Raw genomic sequence first — 21,071 nt, 5'->3', positions numbered from 1 at the left:
TCATTTTTCATACAGCACTTTCCATTCTAAAATGTAGACTAGTTCCAGAAGAGAACAAAGAAAATATAGTGACTAGATTAGTCAGTTAAAACAAAAATGACAGAACTACATGTTCTACATTCTTCTGATGCACTTTTTACCTTCATACAGGAAGTATGTGACCACATTAAAATTGGTGTCACAATGATTTGAATTAAAACTCAACAGAAAAGCAATGTATTAAAAAGTCAAGTATTGATGGATCTTCTCATTAAGAAAGAACATGAAGGAAACAGTGAGATTGAAGGTGAGTAGGGTATTGAAACATTTATGAAGCAAGGATATCAAATAGGTTCATCTCCTGTAAAATGTTTTGTGAATCCCGAATAAGTCTCAGAGGCATATTAAATTTGCACATTTGAAAGAGTACATTACTGATTTACCATAAATTAATGTTAGATTTAGTGTTTTACAAGAATATTCTGTTTAAATTGATACAACCTCAGTTACAGACAGTTCTCTGATTTTAGGAGAACATCTACATTCTGGAAAGAAGTGGGACTTGGAAGTTATGTCTAGGTTGAAAATTACATAACAGCTATTTTTTTCTTCTATACATAAACCTTTAACTATGTCAAAACTCAAGCACTACTACTAAATCATCACAAAATCAATTTTATTCACTTACATATAGATTTTCGTATGGAAATAATAATTACTTATTATCATGCCTTCCAGCAGACTATTCACATGGTTGGTGTGTACATTTCTTAATAGAAACCAGATATCTAAACCAGCTGTGTTTAATTTTCCCCTAAGTTATCTAGTTATTTGTGAAGTCCAGATATAGCCTTAATATATTTGCCTTTGGCTAAAAAAATCACAAAAGGCATTCCCAGGGTGGTGTTTCCCATTTCAGAGCTGTTCATGCTTTTCATTGGTTTACAGTAACGTTTAGCTTTCATTTTTCTGTGATAAGATCCTAACCTCCCAATGTTCAGTCTGTTCACAGAAGTGTCTTTCATAAAAAAAAAAAAAAAAAAAAGAAGCAGCAACAGAGATGAAAGTACATCTTTTCCCAGCCCCCTACAATATACTGCATATGTTGGATCTGAAAACCTTTGAATCCCACTGTGAAAGGAAGTAAAATTGACGTAGGCTTTTTGGTCTGTTTTGCAGGAAGATGAGGAAGCTGGGTTTGCATGGTGGATCCTCACACATGAACCACAAGGGCATGTACATTTCTTCCCATGCTCATGAGTCATAAGAAATTAAGAACAGAAATAAATATTCACTAAAAGGTAACAAAACCATCTATCATTACTTCATGGAAAAAAAACGGGTTATTAGGATGAGCTCTAAAACATGCATCTGTTTATTCCAACTAAGTCAAGATATTAGGAAACCTCTAGACCTGTCATTGATGTATTCTCCATTGCTGTGAATCTGATTTTCCAGTGTGAAGTTGAAGACGAAATGTGAGACCTCCTCGTTGCGGAAATGTTTCACTCGGGATGCATACTCATCTGACTGCAGATGTTTAATGACATCAGGAAACCAGACAGATAAGCCATAGTAGCTGTGGAAAACCAGAAAAACTTCAGGCACCAATCTCACTCATTCAGAAATCTGTGCGAGGTGTGAATGAGCAGCTCCCTTGGACACTTATGTGACTGAGCTGTTGCTCCATCAGAACAAAATCCTCCATAATATAGAATTATTGAAAGATGCTGACACCAGAAGATGTCAGTTTTTCAAAGAAGGTATTCCTGATGAGTCAGGTTTGCAACCAAGAACAGACTAACTGACAAACACAGCATTTTGTGGAAAGATCCTGAATAAAACAGATGATTATAGTGTCAGAAATTTACATGCAGATGATTTTTCTGTCTGTCAAGACTACAAAAAATGGTTAAATCTCAACCACTCTTACCCAAAAGACAGGGTGAACCACACAGCTGTAAGTTTGATTGTATTATCCTTCACTGGGTAGTTGAAGCATCTCATAAATGTCAACCAAATCTGTAAATCATTATGAAACACATTTATTTACATATCTTCATTTATTTTGAACAGTTTTCTTAAAGGCTAGAAGATATTTGATTCTTATTTGCTTGCTTCTTCAGGGCATGAGAGAGAGCAAATCAGCTCTCTGGCCACACTTCTTTTAACACAGGCCAGGATGTGATTTGCTTTCTCAGCTGCAAGAACATACTGTAGTCTCGTATAAATTTTTTTTTTGCAACCAGGGTGGACTATGTACAAAAATTCAACCTTATTCTGATCACCCCAAACTTTCTTCATCTCTAGACAGCTTCATTTTACTTTTTCAAATAAACCAGGGATTGTCTTAGAAATGTTTTCTTCTCACTTCCCAGTATTAGACAAACCATATTCCATAATTAGGGATACAATCACAGTTTGATATATTGTAACCTACTATGGCTAGAAATTGATGCCTGCACTATATGAGGAAAATGTGGGAGTACCACAGGGTCAGAGACAGTGTAGTGGAACTGACTGAGAATGGTGTTCTCATCTCTCTCCCTCTCTTCGAGGAGAGGAGAGGAGAGGAGAGGAGAGGAGAGGAGAGGAGAGGAGAGGAGAGGAGAGGAGAGGAGAGGAGAGGAGAGGAGAGGAGAGGAGAGGAGAGGAGGAAATCTGTTCTCAGAGGCCCCAATATATATCATGCAGTGATGACTCTGACCCAGGGTCTAGTCTAGTGATATAAGAAAGGATGTGAGCCAACCAAGCTGCAGCTCCTTGAAAGCTGGTTTAGTAATATAACAGCCAAATAATAATATTTTAGTATTCAAGTGCTCCATTTTTGGTCAGTAATTGTAAAAGTAGGCAGATTTTGGCATTTTTTCTTTTCCCTGGGGAAAATGTGACTTTTCCTAACAAAGTAATTTGTGACAAACCTCACTTAACAACACTTCATCATAGTTCTAGAGAGCTTGAAATGACAGATTTTTAATAGCTGTGAAAAGACAGTTTTGAACTTTTAAAAGATTAATTAATGAGGACTGTTTCAATTTTTGTTGCAAGGCTCAAAAGATACTATGTAATTTTGGTTTTAAAGAAAAATTAACAAAAGGATAAGAAGCACAGTCCCAGCAAGCTTGTATTAAAATCTGAAATAGCTCTAAAATATTTTTCTGGTAAAACATCTGAAATACCTAAAAAATACATGCAGATACAATGCCTTACAAAGGCATTAATGTACACAGTTTATTAATGAATTTATAATTTTTAACTAATGTAGCTGCCTCATTTTCCTCCTGATAATTTTTCATCTACTCGTGTATCACCTCCTTCCATACATATATATTGATCCACATTCTCAATACATAGTTATTTTGTGCTGTTTATGAATATCACCATGTAGTTATTAGCCATCACTTCTGTGAGGACCAATGCAGCATTTTCCTCCTCTGAAGCTGGGATAAAGCTCTATGATTCACCTGCATTTTTCCTGGGTCAGGAAACCAAAACCTTACACTGGTTCCTTATTCCCTCAGTTGCATGGAAAATGTACCATTGCAGCTATCAACAGCAGGACTCAGCAAATCCATCTAATTTCTGAAAGTTAATTAAAAAGGTGATTACAGAATGAACAGAGATGTTGTTACTTACACCATACAGCTCTGTGCGGATTCTTACAAAACACCTCCTGTACCAAGTTCCAGTATCACTCTCAATTTCTATGAGCTCATCTATCTGTTTAGGTGTTTTGATTCTGGTAACCTAGAAATAAAAACAGAACAAAAATCATGAACTGCCTACAGAGAAGTATTGCTGGGGTTTATTACACCTACTTAATGAGCAGATACTCAACTACTAAAATGAGCAGATACTACTACTAAAATGAGCAGATACTCAACCTGTGTCTACACTAGACATGTTTTAGGTTTATAAAGGAATATTAACACATTGTACTGCTGAAGTCTTTATGGAGGTAACAGTTTCAGAAAACTATGTTCAAGGCATGCAGGAAATACATTTCCTCTGGCTACAATAAGCTGTTGCTATCATATTCTTCTAGAGAGTTGTTGCATATACCCCCAATGCCACAAAGGATAAAACATTAATTTCATCCTCCAGTTAGCCATGCCCAGAATTTGCCTTCAAACTGTTTCTGATTTGCTATCACAACATTGTTGGAAGTGATTTGATTAAAGACACAACCATGAAAGCAGAAGAATTCAAAATGTCAAGAATTAGTAGTTGGACAACCTTTTATTACTTTGTTAGTTTTTCTAGTGTTAAACAGAGAATTTAATGAAGAGAAAAGTTAGGTAAAATTATCTGGAACCATGCATATTATTGCTGTTATGAACAATCATCTACTTATCTAAAGTGAAATGAGATAAACAGACATCAGGGGAAAAATATTGAAAATGACCAGTGATGGAGAATGTAATGCATCCTGCAAAGCTAATTTTTAATCTTACTCTCTTGTGTAGCAGAACCAGGATGTGGTTCTGCTACACAAGAGAGTAAAAGTGGAAAAAAAAAAGAAGCTAAAGATAAAAAAGAATTAAAGGAAAAAGGAAAATTAAAAGGCAGAACCATGGTCTTTCCAGACACAAGACCTGACAAACATATAGTAATGTATGGTTTCTGTTTTAGTTTCTGCTCTGGTCCCAGCTTCATAATGATATCACAAAAGGCAGTGTATTCATCCACAATTTATTTTAAAAGATGAGTCGAGAACAGAAAGAAAATTAATAAAGTAGGAAAAGGGACTTAGAAGGAAGGAGAGAGCAAGAGACTGCATGTTTGGTGTTTGGCTGCAGTTTCAGAAGTTAGACATAGTTTCTGTTTCTTCTTAACAGAATGAGGACAACCTCTGCCCCCACCTCTAATGTATCACAGTGGATTACAGGACATCAGGGAATAGCAATATTGATGATAAAGGTCAAGTTTTGAGCCCACTGCTTTTACAGATGTATGCTGTTTGAGATGCAACAGCAGCCTCATCCCATGAACAAGAACACAGAAAAGCCCACTAAGCAGTTTGAGGTATAACTACCCTCATTTCTGAAGTACTACAGCTCACTGTTTTGCTAGATCATGACTTTATCAAAAGCCTGTAAACTTCTTGTTAATGCCTCTTCCAATAATCATGTCCACATCATTGCACTCATCTCAAGCTTTTCTTAAACTGCTTTCAGGAAATATGTTATGCAAAAGACTGAGTCAAGTCCTCAAAAATCATGTGGTATCTCCTACATACAGAAATCCTTACATACCTCTCCTCTGGGCAGAAAAGAAATGCCTTTTGAATTTCACGCTTGTGGGTTCAGGGACAGCATTTTCACTGTACTGGGCACCTGACTCAGTTGGAGCTGTGGAGATTGAGGGAAACATATGTGTCCTGCGACCACTGTATGTGGCTGGGGACAAAAGTTCCCTGGCCTTGGTGGCTCTTTAACATATGAAAAGTCCTATTGGGTCAGGATAATAGTCCATCTGGAACATGCAAATTCAGCATGTCAGTGTATGAAGAATGAAAAAACACCAAACCCAGAAAAGAAAACCTATTTTAATGAAAATGATGCTTCTGTTTAAAAGCAATGGTTAGAAATATGCAATGTTTTACATTTTAAAAAAATCAAGACTTGTTGCAAGAGAAATATTTGCAGGAAAAGGAATCAATACATGGCAATTGAGGAGTGGATAAAAATTTGATTTTAGGATGCATTTTGATTTTTTTTTTAAACTTAAGTATTTAAACCAAGAGATTTAATGAATAGGTATTTTAAAAACCCAGGAAGATAATAAAGCATGTACATAAACGTCTAACTTTGGTAGTTCCGTGATTGAAGATACTATCAAATTATTGATTTCCATTAGTGTTACTGCTTTCAGGACAAATTCTTCGTGGTATGAAGATCTACCCTCTAAATTAATTCAGGAACCAGAATATTCCATTTTGGATTAATTCTAAACCCAACTACTTGTCATTTGATGCCATCTCTTTCAAAGACTTGAAGATAATCCCCTCAATAATGTGAGTAACAAGAAAAAACATAACCTGAGGGGGAAAAAAAAAGCTTCAAGAAAAAGATTAGACCAATATAATACAGGAAAATGCATAAAAGAAAATTACACTAAAAGTATAGGTGTAATGGAGAAAAAGTTACATTGTCTGTAGAGTCAGAAAACCTACTATCAAAGTGTGTCTGATGTAACTAACAACATTAAGTGGAGGAAAATAGTAAAGCATAAATCATAGAATGGCATTGGATAAGCAAATGAGGAGAACAGAAAATATGTGAATAAATTAGTAAGACAAAATGTCACAATATTGAGGACTAACAGAAAAAAACCCTAAAAGGATATGTCAAAAAAATTATGCACAAGATCTTTGCTTTCTGGGTTTTATGAGATGAAGTGCTGATGTTGTACAAAAAGAAGAGAATGATGCATTTTCTAATCAATTTAATGCAAGCTAAAAATAGGGACTTCTATATATGTCTAACCTTGACACACAGAGCCAGTATTTCTAGTCTCAACTTGATATATGGAGTAGAGTTTTCCTAATGCTCAAGGCAGAAATTGGAAAAATTAATGGCTGACCAATTTACAAAAGTGACTGTAGATGAAGTGTCTGAGCATCACATTTTAACAACCATAGAGACAAAGGCTTGTTAGATCACAAGAGCTGGAAACAACAAGCATGTGCTTTGCTTTGTTCTTGACAGCTGCTTTGGGACGTGATTACAATTACGTCAAAGTGACGTGAGACGTTTATCCTTTTGCCCACATTTTCTCCTAGCACATTTCTGTTCTTCTTCCTTGTGCTTAAACCAATACTAAAGGGGGACAGGGTCAGCACTATGGCTGACTGTGAAATCAGTCAATGAATATCAACAGTAGCAGAAAAAAAAACCCTGGAGTCACCAGGAGCAGGCATATTCAGTCTGAAAGCTGCTCAGATCAGCAAGAGCCAATTGTGAAATTACACCATAGCTGTATGGTGCTAGGCAAATCCCTTTATTCATAAATTAAATCAGAAGATAAAATATTAGATTAGGTGGGATTAAGGGTAGGTCACCAGTGTACCAACAAATGTGGATTTAACATGGTAAATGTGCTAACCAGCTTTCTTTCAAGTTAAATACAGGAACTCTTGAGCTTCTTTGTGGAAAGGTTTAAATGGAAGCAATGGAAACTACATTCAAGGCAGCAAACACAAATCTCAGTGGAATATAAGTTATGTGGTCAGATGGTCGTTCCTCAAGACTGCCTGCAAATGCAGAACCTTTAAGAGGATTTCTTAATTGAGTTACATGTGCGTTAAAATAAGAAGAGAGCTTCTGGAAGAGGAAAAACATCCCACACACAGCTCTGAGGGTGCACATACTGCCACAGCACTGCACAAGCTGGAGAGGCCAACTGGATTTCAAAGCAAGAAAGTGCTGTTTGATACTTCCCTGTATCCAAGAAGACAATATTGTTTTGTATTGTCATCATAAACAACAAAAATGCCATAAAAATTCTATTTTTGAATTGGCAATTTCTCCTCCAATAGAAACAACCCATCAATACTTTAAATAGGGTTTTATAATTAGGCCTCAACAAAATTAATTTGAGCCCTTCCAGACATTTTGAGAATAGTAAATGTTCGAAATTACTATTTCATAGAAATGAACATGTAGTTTTTAAAACCATTGTGTTACCTGATAAGAATAGGGAAAAATTCCAAATCCTAATGGCACAACAGCTAACTAATTTGGACTATGTGCCTACTCTTAGTACTAAGGGTCAAAATTTAATAAATAAAACACGGGTAGAATCTATTAACTATCTTGGTACACCAGATAAAATTATCATGCTGTGGCTTTATACATCCATGAATATCCTGGCCAAAGGCTGATTTTTGAGCAGACGTTGTATATATAACAATTGCAGTAGGAATTCACAATACCTTTTATTTAGAAATTTAGAGTGCCAAAAATTGGCTTAGCCATTTAGAGAATTAATATTGATTGCTTAAGCTGTCCAGACCTCACCAGTCAGGAGGCCTGCTAATGTGATAGGAGATTAGCTTTAAAAGCAATACTCACAGTGAAGACTTTCTCGGGCTGACCACGAGCACGCATGTTTGTGTCATGAATTTGCTTGAGTATCATCCAAGCTTCATCGTGTTTTCCGACCTAAATGTTAGAACAAAACGTTAAAGTGCAACATACATACAAATTGAGTTACTACTTACAGTCCCTGAATGATCTAAATGCCTGTTTGGTAGAAGTCATGATATAAAACAGAAATAATTTTCACTGGAATCTAGAAACCATTTGGGAAGTTATACCTCCAGCAGGAACCGTGGGCTTTCCGGCATAAAGGTGAGGGCAACCACTGAAGAGACACAAGGCAGTGCACAGACAATCACAAATACTCGCCAGCTGTGGAACTGGTAGGCAGAGCCCATGCTGAAACTCCATCCTGTGGAAGCAGAAATTCACAAAATGTATAAGGAGTATTATATGTGTTATCCTATAGATGTTGCTTCATGTACATGCAAAATGATACCTGTATTTAAATGAAGCTGGACTGATATATTTCCAGAAATACTGGCCACCTAAAAAGTAGTTTTACACTATGACTTTTTGCCTCTTGCATGTGACAAGTCATACTGGAAAGTGGTTGTATTATGGATGAAAAACTTTCTTGTTTAGAGATGAAGAAGCTTCTTTAAATTCTCTTAACAAAATCTCTATTAAGGTAGTTATGTGAACCAAACAGGAACATCATCACCATGCATAGGAATATATATACAAAAAAATAGTTTTCTATGAACAATGGAAGTGAAGAGACTTAAAATACTACACACAAATTATATATTTTATGGAATTGTATAGCTCTCCTTAACATTAACTTTTTCTACAAAATTGATTTCTTTACTCTTAATAAGAATCACCTATGTGAAACTGGAGGACTGGTAGTTCAGCTTTTTAATAAAATATTTGTTTGATTGGTATATTATGACTGGACTATTGAAATGTTATAGATATAAGAAAACTAAGAATTTATCTTAAGAAAGAGAAAAGTATTATTTGGTAACTACCTGGCCTTTAGTCTGGCTTCAGCACAGCAGGAATTTTCAAGTAAAATTTTCAAGGATAATTTATTAAAAGGTGACTGAAGATAAGAACAATGGAAAAGGACAGAAGAGGTTACTGAAAGAAAATGAAGTCTTGGGTAATGAAAGAACTGATACACTGGATTAATCTATTATTTGCTACCTGATTATTCTAGGCAAAAGACATAGTTAAATCCGTCTGGATGTCAGTAAACAACCCGTAGGATATAGTAACAAAAGGCCTATTAAATAGTTCTCCAAAGGAGGTATTTATGTGAGAAATGTAGTGTAAAGATTGGAGTGTAAAGATTCTATGCTGTGGATCATAAATACATTATTGGGAAAGATTTCTTTCTCATATTAATGTACTTACATACTACCACATGAAAAATACAGATTTATTTTTATTCTTTATCAGTGTTTTGGTGAAAAATCTTGATGAACAGATGTGGGAATGTGTGTTTTTCTGGTCTCCTACAAATTTCCTATGTTTTGGAAATTATATTACTTTGCTCTGCAGCCATTTAGCACTGACACCTTTACCTCAGGGAGAAAGGTATAAAATCTATAAAAGTATTGACAATGATCTTGGAATCCCATGTCATTTTTTTCAAGTAAGACTCCATATGGACATACTTTACTGCTCAAAATATCCTTCCAACTGAACTAGAAGGTCTAAAAATTAATGTTAAATTTTATTCAAAAATATAACTGGAATTAAAATTGACAAATAAAATTGTAAACAAAACAAAAACAAAGACATGAAAGTGTATTAGAATTCACTATTTATTGATTTTTGGAAAATATTAACATTTGATCTTATGGAATTTCAAGACTTAAATAATGTGGGTTTATTTTACATCTAAATGGTGAAGGGAAGTAAAGAAAGGTTTACCGTGTGTTAATGAAGCAATGAGAGATCACAGCTGTGTTTTGGATATTGCGTACACATTTTATTCTAATAATTAGAATAATATACTTCATTATGTAATTTAAAGTATAGAACAAAATCATCTAATGCAGAATTATTTGGTGAAGTTATTTTTTGGTCTGACAGTGAGCTGATCTGAATCTCTGAGCAGCTGTGCAATTGCTAGTGCTGCAGGGAAGGCAGTACAGGGTAGGAGTTTCATTCTTTCAGAATGTTCAGTATCAGTCAAGGTACTGGCTTTTGTTGTTACTAAAAACTGTTCCAGAAATACACGAAGCCACTGGAATAGTCAAGCAATCTGCCTTTCACGGCTCCAGTTCACGTTTTATGAGATTGAGCTGTACAAAGGGAAATTCTGCAGTAAATGAAATCAACCTGAATTTATACCTGTTACAAAGAAACAGCAACATCTTGTGCTCTGTAGCCAGTCCTGGAAAATGCTCTTGGTAATTTATTTTTAGTTGTCATTTATTAATATAAGTGAACCATACTACACTTAATTAAAAGCAATAAATGCATTGTTCATTCTGCTGTCATTGTGACAACCTACAAAACATCTTTTTTACTCCTCAAAATACCCGAGGGACATGTCAAGTGAAATGTTCATTATAGTTTTTATTGCTTTTGTTCCATCTTTTTCACTATGTACTGTATTAGCTGCTGCAATTTGTCTTGTGATTTAATGTATCTGCCAAATTAATGATAAAGAGGAATGTCATTATTATAAAAAACAATTTTAAGAAAAAAAGCTGGAGCTGCACAGAGCTTTCCAGAGGTTTTTCCTCCCATCTACTCCAGCACCAGCACTAGATGAGCAAAACAAACATGTATTTCAAATGCACAGCAAGTTTGGATTTATTTTTATATTTAACACATCCTTTTTCCCTAGGTCATGAGCTAATCTGGATAATGGAGCCATTAGAGCAGCTCTGAATTTAGCTCACAAAGTGGCTTTCATTCCCTTTGTACGCGAGTCTTGAAAGTAAATGAAATTGTGTTCTTGGCTGTAAGTCAATCTCCTTCTCCCCTGGTTCATGGCAAAATAGCAAAGGCACAGCAGCACTACATAGCTGCATTCAGTGCACTGCTCAAAACTGGAGCCGACCTTCACCCTTGCTCCCTGGCTATGCTGTACTCAAGAGTCATTAATCTTAAGAGCAGGGGCAAGTCACAATGTTTTATGCATTGCAAAACATTTGTACCAAATGCATCTTGGCAGTAATGCACTGTAGAGCAACCCAAAACCTGCGATGGCCGAATCTGAAGCTGCTGCAGGAATCTTTGTGCTAAATACTACCCTCCTGCTTTCCTGGCTGCTGGAAAAGGCCAAGTGAATCACAGACATGGCAATTACTGATTACAGAAACACAGGAGCACACAGTGGAGCAAAATCAAAATGTACAAGATGCTAATTTGTAGCCGATTACCAATTTATGAGTTGAGCACAATGTCAACAAAGTCTTGTTCCACAGAACAGCATACTATCAGCTCCATAATTATAATATATCAAACAGATATTATAAAATTCTTACTCCAAAGGAAAGATAATTTTTCACAGACTTTCTGAATATATACAGAGGGAAACCTGTCCACATTAAGATGAATTTTATGAATATGTAACACTTGATAAACAGTAAGTACATTCAAGCACAAGGATCCTCTCCTACAGTAGACATGTTACTAGAGAGCAGGTTTATGGGGATGATTTGCTTAACTTTCCACACTAGGGGTTGCAAGGAACACCATAGATCTCTACAAACTCACATACGTTACACTAAATTGTAAAGTGGGCAATGAAAAACATGGGTGGCCACAAGCTCTGTATAAATACTGGCTGGCAAGGAGGCAGTTTATATACACCAGAGGAATGAAGCTGTGAACACCTTTCTATGACACTAAAGCTGACAAATATAATCAAATCAAATATTGTGATTTTATGGCATGCTAAAGACTGAGCATATTGACAATTTTTGTTCAGTATGAATAAGAGGAACTAATTTCATGTCAGTGTCATAAATTGCCAAAACCTGATTTTTCATAGATTTCTGTCTTTTAGTAGATCAAAGGAGGGAGTAGATGCAGAACCATATTTAAAAATTACAGATGGGAGAGAAAGAGTACCAATGAAGTTACATTAATTCATAGACTTCACAGATTCTTCCAAGGAATAAATTGACATTATTTTATAGCTTTTCTTATTTCTGTTTTACCACACAACCTTTGGTCAGAAGTCAGCTTTCTAGCCCTCATTCTCAAAGTTTTTGTTTGAAATATTTACGGGAACTAAGAAGCATGATTGCTGTAAATTGTCACTTGGTGGCACTGTTACCGTACTCAATACAAATAAAGCTTAAAACGATTGCAGGATTTTTTACTATCAAATGTTGCTGTTTTGTTGAGTATTTCCCAACCCTAAGCTAAAGCAAAATTATGAGGACTGGAAATATTTTGAAGCTTGCATCATTTAAGTACCTTATTATTGCACTTATATTTTTTCTTCCCTGGCATTACCAAGTTTAACTGTCGGTGTCATTTTGAGACCATATATTGTAGTGCTACTCATTAGAATAAAAAAAACTGAAAAAGAGAAAAATTCAGATAAATTTTGTAGCTGAGGAAAATCTGCTACACATTTTTACAAAACTGGATGAAAACCATGATTTTAAACAACTGCAGAAATGAAGTTTTCAGAATTCTTCAGTGTTGTATTACTGTGGTATTCCAGTAGCACAAAGTAGAACACTTGTCTTTTCTGTGATTAAATTATTAATATCACATGGGAAAAGCAGTTTTATTTTTAGCATGTATAGAGAGTTAGATACTCTACAAACCTAGTCTCAGCAGGTCAGCTTCTGGTAATTTCTGAAGAAGGAATTTGGAAATGAAATAGCTGAAGCGTGGCAGGCCATGATGGAGGGAGCTGACACTTAAAACATGATGAGAAGGAACAAAGCATTTTCTAAAGACACATTTCCTCTGTCACAAAGGAAGGGGTTTGTAAGCACAGACCCAAGTCACTCCTCTGTGCTGGCACTGACATTTATCTGAAGACATACAAAAATCAAGTCTCCAGCCACTCCAGTGGCAGTATTTTGTATTCCAACAATCCCCAGGACAGCTGCAAGAAGAACTGATCTTGCATAGAAAATAATTTGCTCTCAAATACTATTAAACCCATGCCTGCATAGTACTGTAACCCAGGTGTAGTACCTCTGATCAGCCATATCTATAGTCCACTTTTTAAATTTCTCTAATACCTGCTGTAGAACTGCCCTGAAAATTTTACTTTCCATTAAGGAGGATGTTTGTGTATCCTCATACCTCAAACAATAATATGGTATTATTATGTGCCCAAAATCTAAGGTTCAGTAATGACAAATAAGGCTTTCACTTACACAGAAATGTAATAATAAATATAATAATGTATGAGGCCTGACAGGAAAAAAAGAACTCACAAAAATTAGTTTCAAATCAATATTTAAAATTGCTAGGGTAGAGGTAGATGTGCGGGGAAGGTAAGGGAGATGTGTAAGGTGCGCATGGTTTGAAATGGTCTGTCTGAAATCTGACTTTCATTTGGCCTTGAAGTATGCCTATTAAGATGCTGTGACTCACAGTGCAGGCAAGAAGAAGAGATGAACCTAATCATATAAGAGAATTAAAGCCGTATCCCTAATAAGAGAACTGCAGCTACCCAATAGTCTGGTCATGTTATCTATCTAATCTTGGCAGAAGCTGGAAGTGGTAAGAGGTGTCTAATAACTGGTCTGTTTATGGGTATGAAATCAGAATCTCTCTTGCCTCCCTAGTGATAAATATTAAAACCTGTAGGGTCTTGAAGCAGGCTGTTGCCAGTAATGGGCCTGATGGGAATGTAATGCCTGTATCTTGAGTTGAACAAAGGAAGCTATTCTTGCACTTCAATTTTCTTTACTGGGAAGGATACTGGGCCAACCAAACAAACAGAGACATGAATATGACAAAATCACTCATTATCCATTCATGTTATGAAGTCTAAAAAGGCAGAAGAGAAGCTATACCGAACCAGAGAGCAAGGACTTGCAAACTAATTTGACCATTATAAATTTTCTACATATTCGCCCTATACAGCCTCCGTCAGGGGACTATCCCAGTAATTCAGAAGGTATAGCTGTTCCAATAGCTATGACAAACAATGGCAAAAGAGTAAAGAGCATTTGCAAGAAGCAGCTTATGGTATTTTCAGAATTTTTTTTTGCCTCTTCAGCCCTTTCTATATGACTGAGAAAGTATGATAGCAAGAGCATTCACCTACAGTTCACAGAGCTGGAAAAATTCCATTTTAACTAATGTAAAGGAGCACTGAAACAAATTATCACCTCTATAGATAAACAGCAGATTAAAAACAAACAACAAGCCTTTGACTTAGTACTGTTTGCAGGAAACAGTCTGTCTTGAATGGTAGCTGTAGGAATTATCTGACATCAAAACAATTGACAGAAGAGGAAGATTTCTCTGCCTCTTATGTTATCTTGCACAGAGGCATACATGTCTATGCCTTTTAGTTTGTGTCCAAGCCACCACCCTTCATGACATCACTCAATTATATGTCAAGTTTTTGGCAAGATGTAATGTTTTATTGTGGTTTTCTGTATATTTATATGATGCAAATAGTAATACTCGCCCAGGTTAAATCTTAACTCAATGCTGTAAGACCACAGTAACACTGAAGAGGTGTAAAAATAAGATATTAATCAGTGCCAAAATACAGAGAGTTTTGGAAGAGACTGTACTGTTAAAATCCATAAAGAAAGACATTGACATGAAATGCAAAGCCATTATCCCATAAGAGGAGCAAGAAAATATAGACATCATGTCTTGGGGTGGTTTGATAATGATACTTTTCCCGCTAATCATCTGATTTATGCCCAGAAATGGCTGCTGTAGTTTTAAGATGGCCCCAGGAGTAGGGCTGGGAGTCTTGAGCTCCTGCTGGGTTTGGTTCAAAACTTCACTTTTCATGTGCTGTGGGCAGAGTGGACTGGAATGCTACATTGGTCCTTTAGTTGGATTAGTTTTTTACTAGCTTGAAGCACGGAGGTTTGGGGTGTTTTTTTCCCCTTCACCTGGACGCTGTATTGGGAATCCTCTTAGCAGCTTTTTTGTGTTTTTTTAATGTTGTTTTGGGGGGGTTTATTGTTTTGTTTTGTTTTGTTTTGTTCCTTGAACTGTTTTGGCTTTGATTTGGGTTTTGTGTTTTTTTTCAGTCCTTTAGAGGAGCCAGTGAGGGGTGCCATGAATCCCAGACCTCAGAGAAGCTGAACCAACATAAGAAAGGACACTAAAATCCACCAGTTTTGCCTGCTGCAAGGAAGAGACTAACACCAGAAAAGTTCCCATCTAGTCTGCTGTGCGAACTCCTGTTCCTTCCCTTCCCTGAGACAAGGAGGGCAGCCACCATCTTTCCCTCCTCGCCACACAGTCTGGTCGGGACTGGAGTTAAGGTTTTGAAATTTCAGTGTCTTGCATTTATTCAATCCTTTTCTGTGCCTTGCAGGCACCCTGTTGTGGGTTTTTTGTTTGTTTGTTTGTTTGTTGTTTGTTTGCTTTTTGTTAAGAAATAGTTTGCTTTTTGTTTTTCACTTTCACCCACTGGTATTCATTTTTCATTGGCAAAAGGCATTACAGGAGCTCTCCTCTTCAGAGGGAACTCTCATTTCAGAGTGTTTTCTCCTAAATTTGTCTCCAAACTGAGACACATCAAATTTGTCCAAAGCTTCTGCATGGTTTCTTCATATACCTGCACCTCCTTCCTAGGAGACTTAGGGTTGTTACCCAATACATTTTGACCCAGGACATATGTTTGGCTGATGTGTGATTACCATACAGAATTTTGTGAGCCTTTCTTAGGTTGATCCCAACTTCAACTATTCATTGCACCCAACGACATGACTTTTCATGAAAATAAGGGCTAAGACTAGAGCATTCCACTTAGAGGAAAGGAACAAAGGATGCCACTGATGAGGAGTGGAGACAGGTCTGCAATTCTGTACTTCTGTAACCTTGGTCACCGAGAAGTTTCCATTCTCAAGCAAGGGAGAAATAGTGGAAATGCACTTTGCTAAGATGTCATGCTGGTGGTGTAATATCTCTAGCATCACACAGGACACAATTTTGCACCTTAGGAATTCTGAACACAATTGCAATGCAACTATCCTATAGGACTGGAAACCTGCCAAAAAAGCACTTCAATACAACATTGCAACATCTTGGCTTTAATGATCACCATTAAGAGTTTTGTCTCTGTCCCGTCATTTAATCAGACTTCAGACACCCATTACCAGAATTGAGCCTGAGTAACTTCAACATGGCTTTATTCTGAATGCAAATACCATTATAGTTCTTGAGAAGTGTGTATATGCTCGCTTGTTAGAGTTTTTGGTTAATTGGTTAACAAGCACAGATTTTGAAAGCTTGCTATGGCAAATCTCTCATTTTCTGCTTAGATGTTAGTGTTTCTAAAATAATCTACTTTGTGCATTCTCAAAATAATTTTATTCTGCTCTACCCCATAGTTTATAAAATACAAATCAGTGCAAAATCTCTCCAGAAACTTAAGTGGATTGCATACTCCTGAAATTTAAATTAAGAAATACTGTGTAGCTATTTAAATTAAGTAAATATGCACATTATAGAAGGCTGGAAGGTTCTGAACTTCCCTTCTGTGCACTCATGGTCCTGATGGCTGAAGAGGCTGACCTGGAACAGAGGCTAGGCAGACTTAAAGGAATGAAGTAGGTATTTATGAAAAGGCCTTCAAAGGATACACCTTGGGAAGTACAAAATCCCAGCTGGGGCTCTGCCCAAGACAGACCCAAGATGGACAACTGGTCATGAGTTTTCACACTTTTAGAAGTTTTGGTCAATGAACATATTAATTGTTGGGGGTTAACATATTAATTAATTAATGGGGTTAATTGTCCAATTACAGCTCCAGGTTAGGAAGTCCCATCCTCCCAGGCTGCTCTCCCCAATTTCCTGTTGTTTATACCTTTTTGGGCCTGAAGCTGCTACAGTGTTCTTGGTTCTCAGGCTGGAAAAGGAATGTTTGTCTAACTGCCCTGTGAAGAGAACTTGCTAACACTTTATATGAAGTTCTGAGTCACACACTAAGGCAGTACTGAAATCTGAAATATGAAAGCTAAAACTTAAGGCATTGCTCAGAGTAAACTGCACAAGTCTGCTAGAAATTAGTGTAGAAGAACACAGGTCAACTTTTGTCCAGGGTTCAGATGAAAAGAGCTGTGGTATGTAATCAAAAGCTCAAAAGTTTTATTTTACTTTAAATGTCTGCTTTTGTCACATTTCTGCATGCAAATACGATTTAGAAAATTTTCTCATTTTAGTCAAAGACCTAATATAAAGCTACATTATATGGCACCATTCGCAGTCCTACGGAAGCAAATACTTCTGTTACTGCTCTGATGGTCTTTTATATATACATTTTGAATCTTCCTAATGTCTTTGTAATCCCATTGACTTAGGGGAAAAATATTAGTGCTGGGATGGTTATAGTTCAGTGGTTTATATCTTTCCTGAATTTAATGACCACCAGATATTTTTCAACTGGATTTATGGAATACTACCTACCTGACTAAGGCTAACTATGTAAGAAAGATTTATTTAATTTTTTTGTGCCCATATGGCCTAGAAGCATTTTATGAAAACCAGCTATCAAAAACCAGCAGTAGCTGAACTTTCTTAGCTTGACAACCAGATAAAAGTAAGCATAAATATTGAAATGTATTTTTCAAGTATGAACAAGATCTATTCAATAATTACATTAAGTTTACAATAGAGACTTAAAACTGTAAAGATGATGTTTTAAGTACTCAGATATAAATAAATAAATAAAAAAGAATAAGCCACCAAGGGTTAATATGTAGCTGAAAATCTCATTACAAGGACTGTGGCACATAATTGATCTGACTGTTTGGCTGACTGAGTCAGTGGCCCCAGAGATTTATGTATTCAGGCATTTCTACAAAGTCCTGGCTTGGGTCTGGCTCTGTGCAGCTGTTCAATGAAGGCGCTTCACAATCTGCAAAACAAAGAGTAAAATCTGCCAGCCACAACACTGACAACATCACAACTTAGAGGCTTGTCAGTCTAAGAAAAGGTTATGTCAAGCTTTCCAGAGATGATGGTTCAAAGAGATGCAATTAATGTCAGAAGTGGGGGAGACAGAATGTTAAGAGAGGCTGCTGTCAGGGCTTCAAAATAACATGGCCAATACTGGCACCAAGACTCTGCAACCAAATATCACTAAAATGTGCTTCAAAAGTTGTATGAACTTCATTTGTATGTAGCTTTAAATTTGTATTAAGTTTTTTACCTCCATTCTCCAACGTGTAGTTAGTAGTTCTCCACTACTTTATTTAAGAATTGAAAAATGGCTTTGTATTAATTTTGAGGCATCTGTTTGGACAGTGCCAAAGAGTACAAAAAGAGTAAATCATTGAGAGCAAACAGAATCCACTTCTATAAGAAGACAATATAAAATTGTCAAATGCCCTGCGCAGTAGCCATTATGAACAAAGTATATAAGGAAACACTTGTCTTCAATAGAATCCATTCATATTGTTGACCTACCCATACACAAAATACAGATACAATGATATCTATGTATTCTTGTGTGAAAATACAGATACAATGATATCTGTGTATTCTTGTGTGGCACCCTCCACCATCTATCCACGGCCATGAGATCACAAATGGTGCTATATTTGAAGTAATGAGTTGTTGCAGACACTGCTAAAAGCAGCAGTTAGATGTGAAAACTAATTGAAAATGTAAGTGTTCCTGTCCTGCTCCAGGACTCCCAGTGATTTATGTGCATCTGGACTAAGGATATTTAAATAATGGGCTCATGGAAAAGAAGGAAAGAGAAGCAATTAATCAAAAAGGACAATCAGTAAAAGGCACAATGAAACACTGTAGCTTATGAAAAGAAAATGGGGCCTCCTTATCTAGCTTAACGTAGAAACAAAACATTAATTGAAATGCTGGAACAATATTTGAAGAATACCAAGAGGACATGTCTTTTGTCAGTGATACACATTCTACCTTTTGTGTGCTCCTGCAGTGTAACAACAGAATATCTCTGTAATTCAAGAAACTCTTTCAAAATTTAACCATTATATTTATTTGTTTGAACAGTGTTGCAAGAAAATAGCTTATTTTCAATAAGCATATCAGTGCTGTGATTAAAGTATTATTTCCTTTTTTGCTATTTCGCTTGCCTCTTGTTTTCTCTTAAAAAAAATGAAAAGGAGTAATATCTTATCCCTGTAAGAGAGACATATAGACGAAGCAGGTAGTTTATGTGATCAAATTATTAGAGCCAATGTGCATTCTAGGAATTATCTTCTAATCTAACAGCAGCCAATTGAACAAGCCTGGCCACATTTCTGGCCTTACTGTACAGACTGTAAGGCCTTTCTGTTCTGTGTGAACAATGGGTCAGAAGTCTTGAATTCAAGCCTTGGTCAAACTTCCAACAAAATATTTTTTGCACGCTCAAATCAGTACTAATAACTGTCAGTCTATCATAGTGGCAGCAGGAGGTGGATTGTGCCTGTGAGCAGTCAGTCACAGTGTTTGAAATGCAATTATGAAGGAAACAATAAAAACACAATACATTAAGAAAACAGATAATTATTTTACATTCTTTCTTTTCTACAGCTTCATGACTTCCTTGAGAGCCTAGAATCATAAAGGAATCAAATGTTTGTATCAGACTGAACTAAATAATGTTTTGTGGGAAAATAAAACTACATAAAAGCCTTACCTTTATTGCATCTTTATCTGTATTTCCTTACTTTTTTATTATATGGCAGTGCCACTTTCTTGAAACAACTAAGAGGGCAACCAAAACTTTCAATGCCTAAAATCAAGTTGCCCCAATACTAAAAAGAAAGCAATAGCAATTCAAACAGCAAGGGAGGAATAGTGAGTAGTAGAAAGCAGCATTTTTCACCTTGCCCAGCACCAAAGCTGAGGAAATTGGGAATGGAAACCTCAGCCTAGAGCCCTCACTATGAAATCTTAATGCTTATCACTGCTCATTTTATACTCTTTTCTGCTAACATCTTTGTAAGGTATAAAAACAGAGCTGTCTTGGAAATATGAAGTGCACAAACACTGTAAGGGAGGTAGATCTGGTTTTGCCATATTTTTGAACAAGTTCCTCTCCTAAAAGTGTGATAGTCACATACACTGGTAAGCATGGATATTTGAATAGACCTCAGTGGAATTACTTTCACTAAAGTAGGCATGACTTTCAAAAGTAACACAAAATATTTTCCTCTGAGAAAAAGTATGAACAAACTTCTTGAAAAAAAAAATCCAATGTCATTTGCAATTGATTTTGTTAATTTTATTTTAAAGGCAACTGGACTGCAAACTGAAAAATTATATTACAATTGTATATGCAATTCTTAGAAAGAATATATTATTAAAGTGAAAAGAAACTATTACTAAAAGGAAAATCACCAAGTTCTTCAAAGCAGATAGCTCTGCAAGCCACAGAAATAATATGAAAGTATGGTCAGCAAATTTATAATGCCATATTATGTTACAGAGGAAATTAATGTATTTTTGTATATGCTTTATCTCATGATTTTTTCATCTGTTGTAGAACAGTCAAAAAATCAAACATAGGTTTTTTGTGACTTAACATTAAAAATATTAACAAAGAAATCTTATCTGATTAGCATCTTCCTTGTTTCTAGACATGAAAAGCAAGGTTAATGTCTGACACTGCAGGTACTTCTGCTGGTCAATCTGAACAGGTTTGTAAGGCAGCTTTATTAACCTGGATTTAAATTTCCTTAAATTATACTGAAGACCAATTTATTGTGGGAAACTGATTTTTCATTAACAGTGAGGCTGAGAAGTTGACTTTTTTATTGTCATAAGAATGATTGATTATTACTACAGTTTTTGTGGAAAATTGTGTTTATGGCATTGAACAATGATGTTTATGACAACAGTCTGTTCACCTGTCTGTCAGTTCCTCCACCAGCATTC

General features: G+C 36.0%; 1 protein-coding gene across 1 annotated transcript in view; it reads right to left on the bottom strand.

Annotated features, from left to right (window-relative positions):
* Positions 1-21,071, bottom strand: part of SV2C (synaptic vesicle glycoprotein 2C) — a 119,723-nt gene that overhangs the window by 23,169 nt on the left and 75,483 nt on the right. The window contains exons 5-9 of the mRNA XM_071425223.1: positions 8,300-8,433; positions 8,055-8,144; positions 3,616-3,726; positions 1,913-2,001; positions 1,394-1,558 (exon numbers count right to left, since the gene is read on the bottom strand). Coding sequence (XP_071281324.1) covers positions 1,394-1,558; positions 1,913-2,001; positions 3,616-3,726; positions 8,055-8,144; positions 8,300-8,433 — 589 coding nt within the window. The remainder of the gene's footprint in view (positions 1-1,393; positions 1,559-1,912; positions 2,002-3,615; positions 3,727-8,054; positions 8,145-8,299; positions 8,434-21,071) is intronic.

This window comes from Agelaius tricolor, unplaced genomic scaffold, assembly GCF_023055355.1.
Source record: "Agelaius tricolor isolate 1412-34295 unplaced genomic scaffold, bAgeTri1.0.p SCAF_4, whole genome shotgun sequence".
NCBI lineage: Eukaryota > Metazoa > Chordata > Aves > Passeriformes > Icteridae > Agelaius > Agelaius tricolor.
The sequence above is the reverse complement of the archived record's forward strand: the minus strand, read 5'-3'. Positions and strand labels throughout refer to the sequence as shown.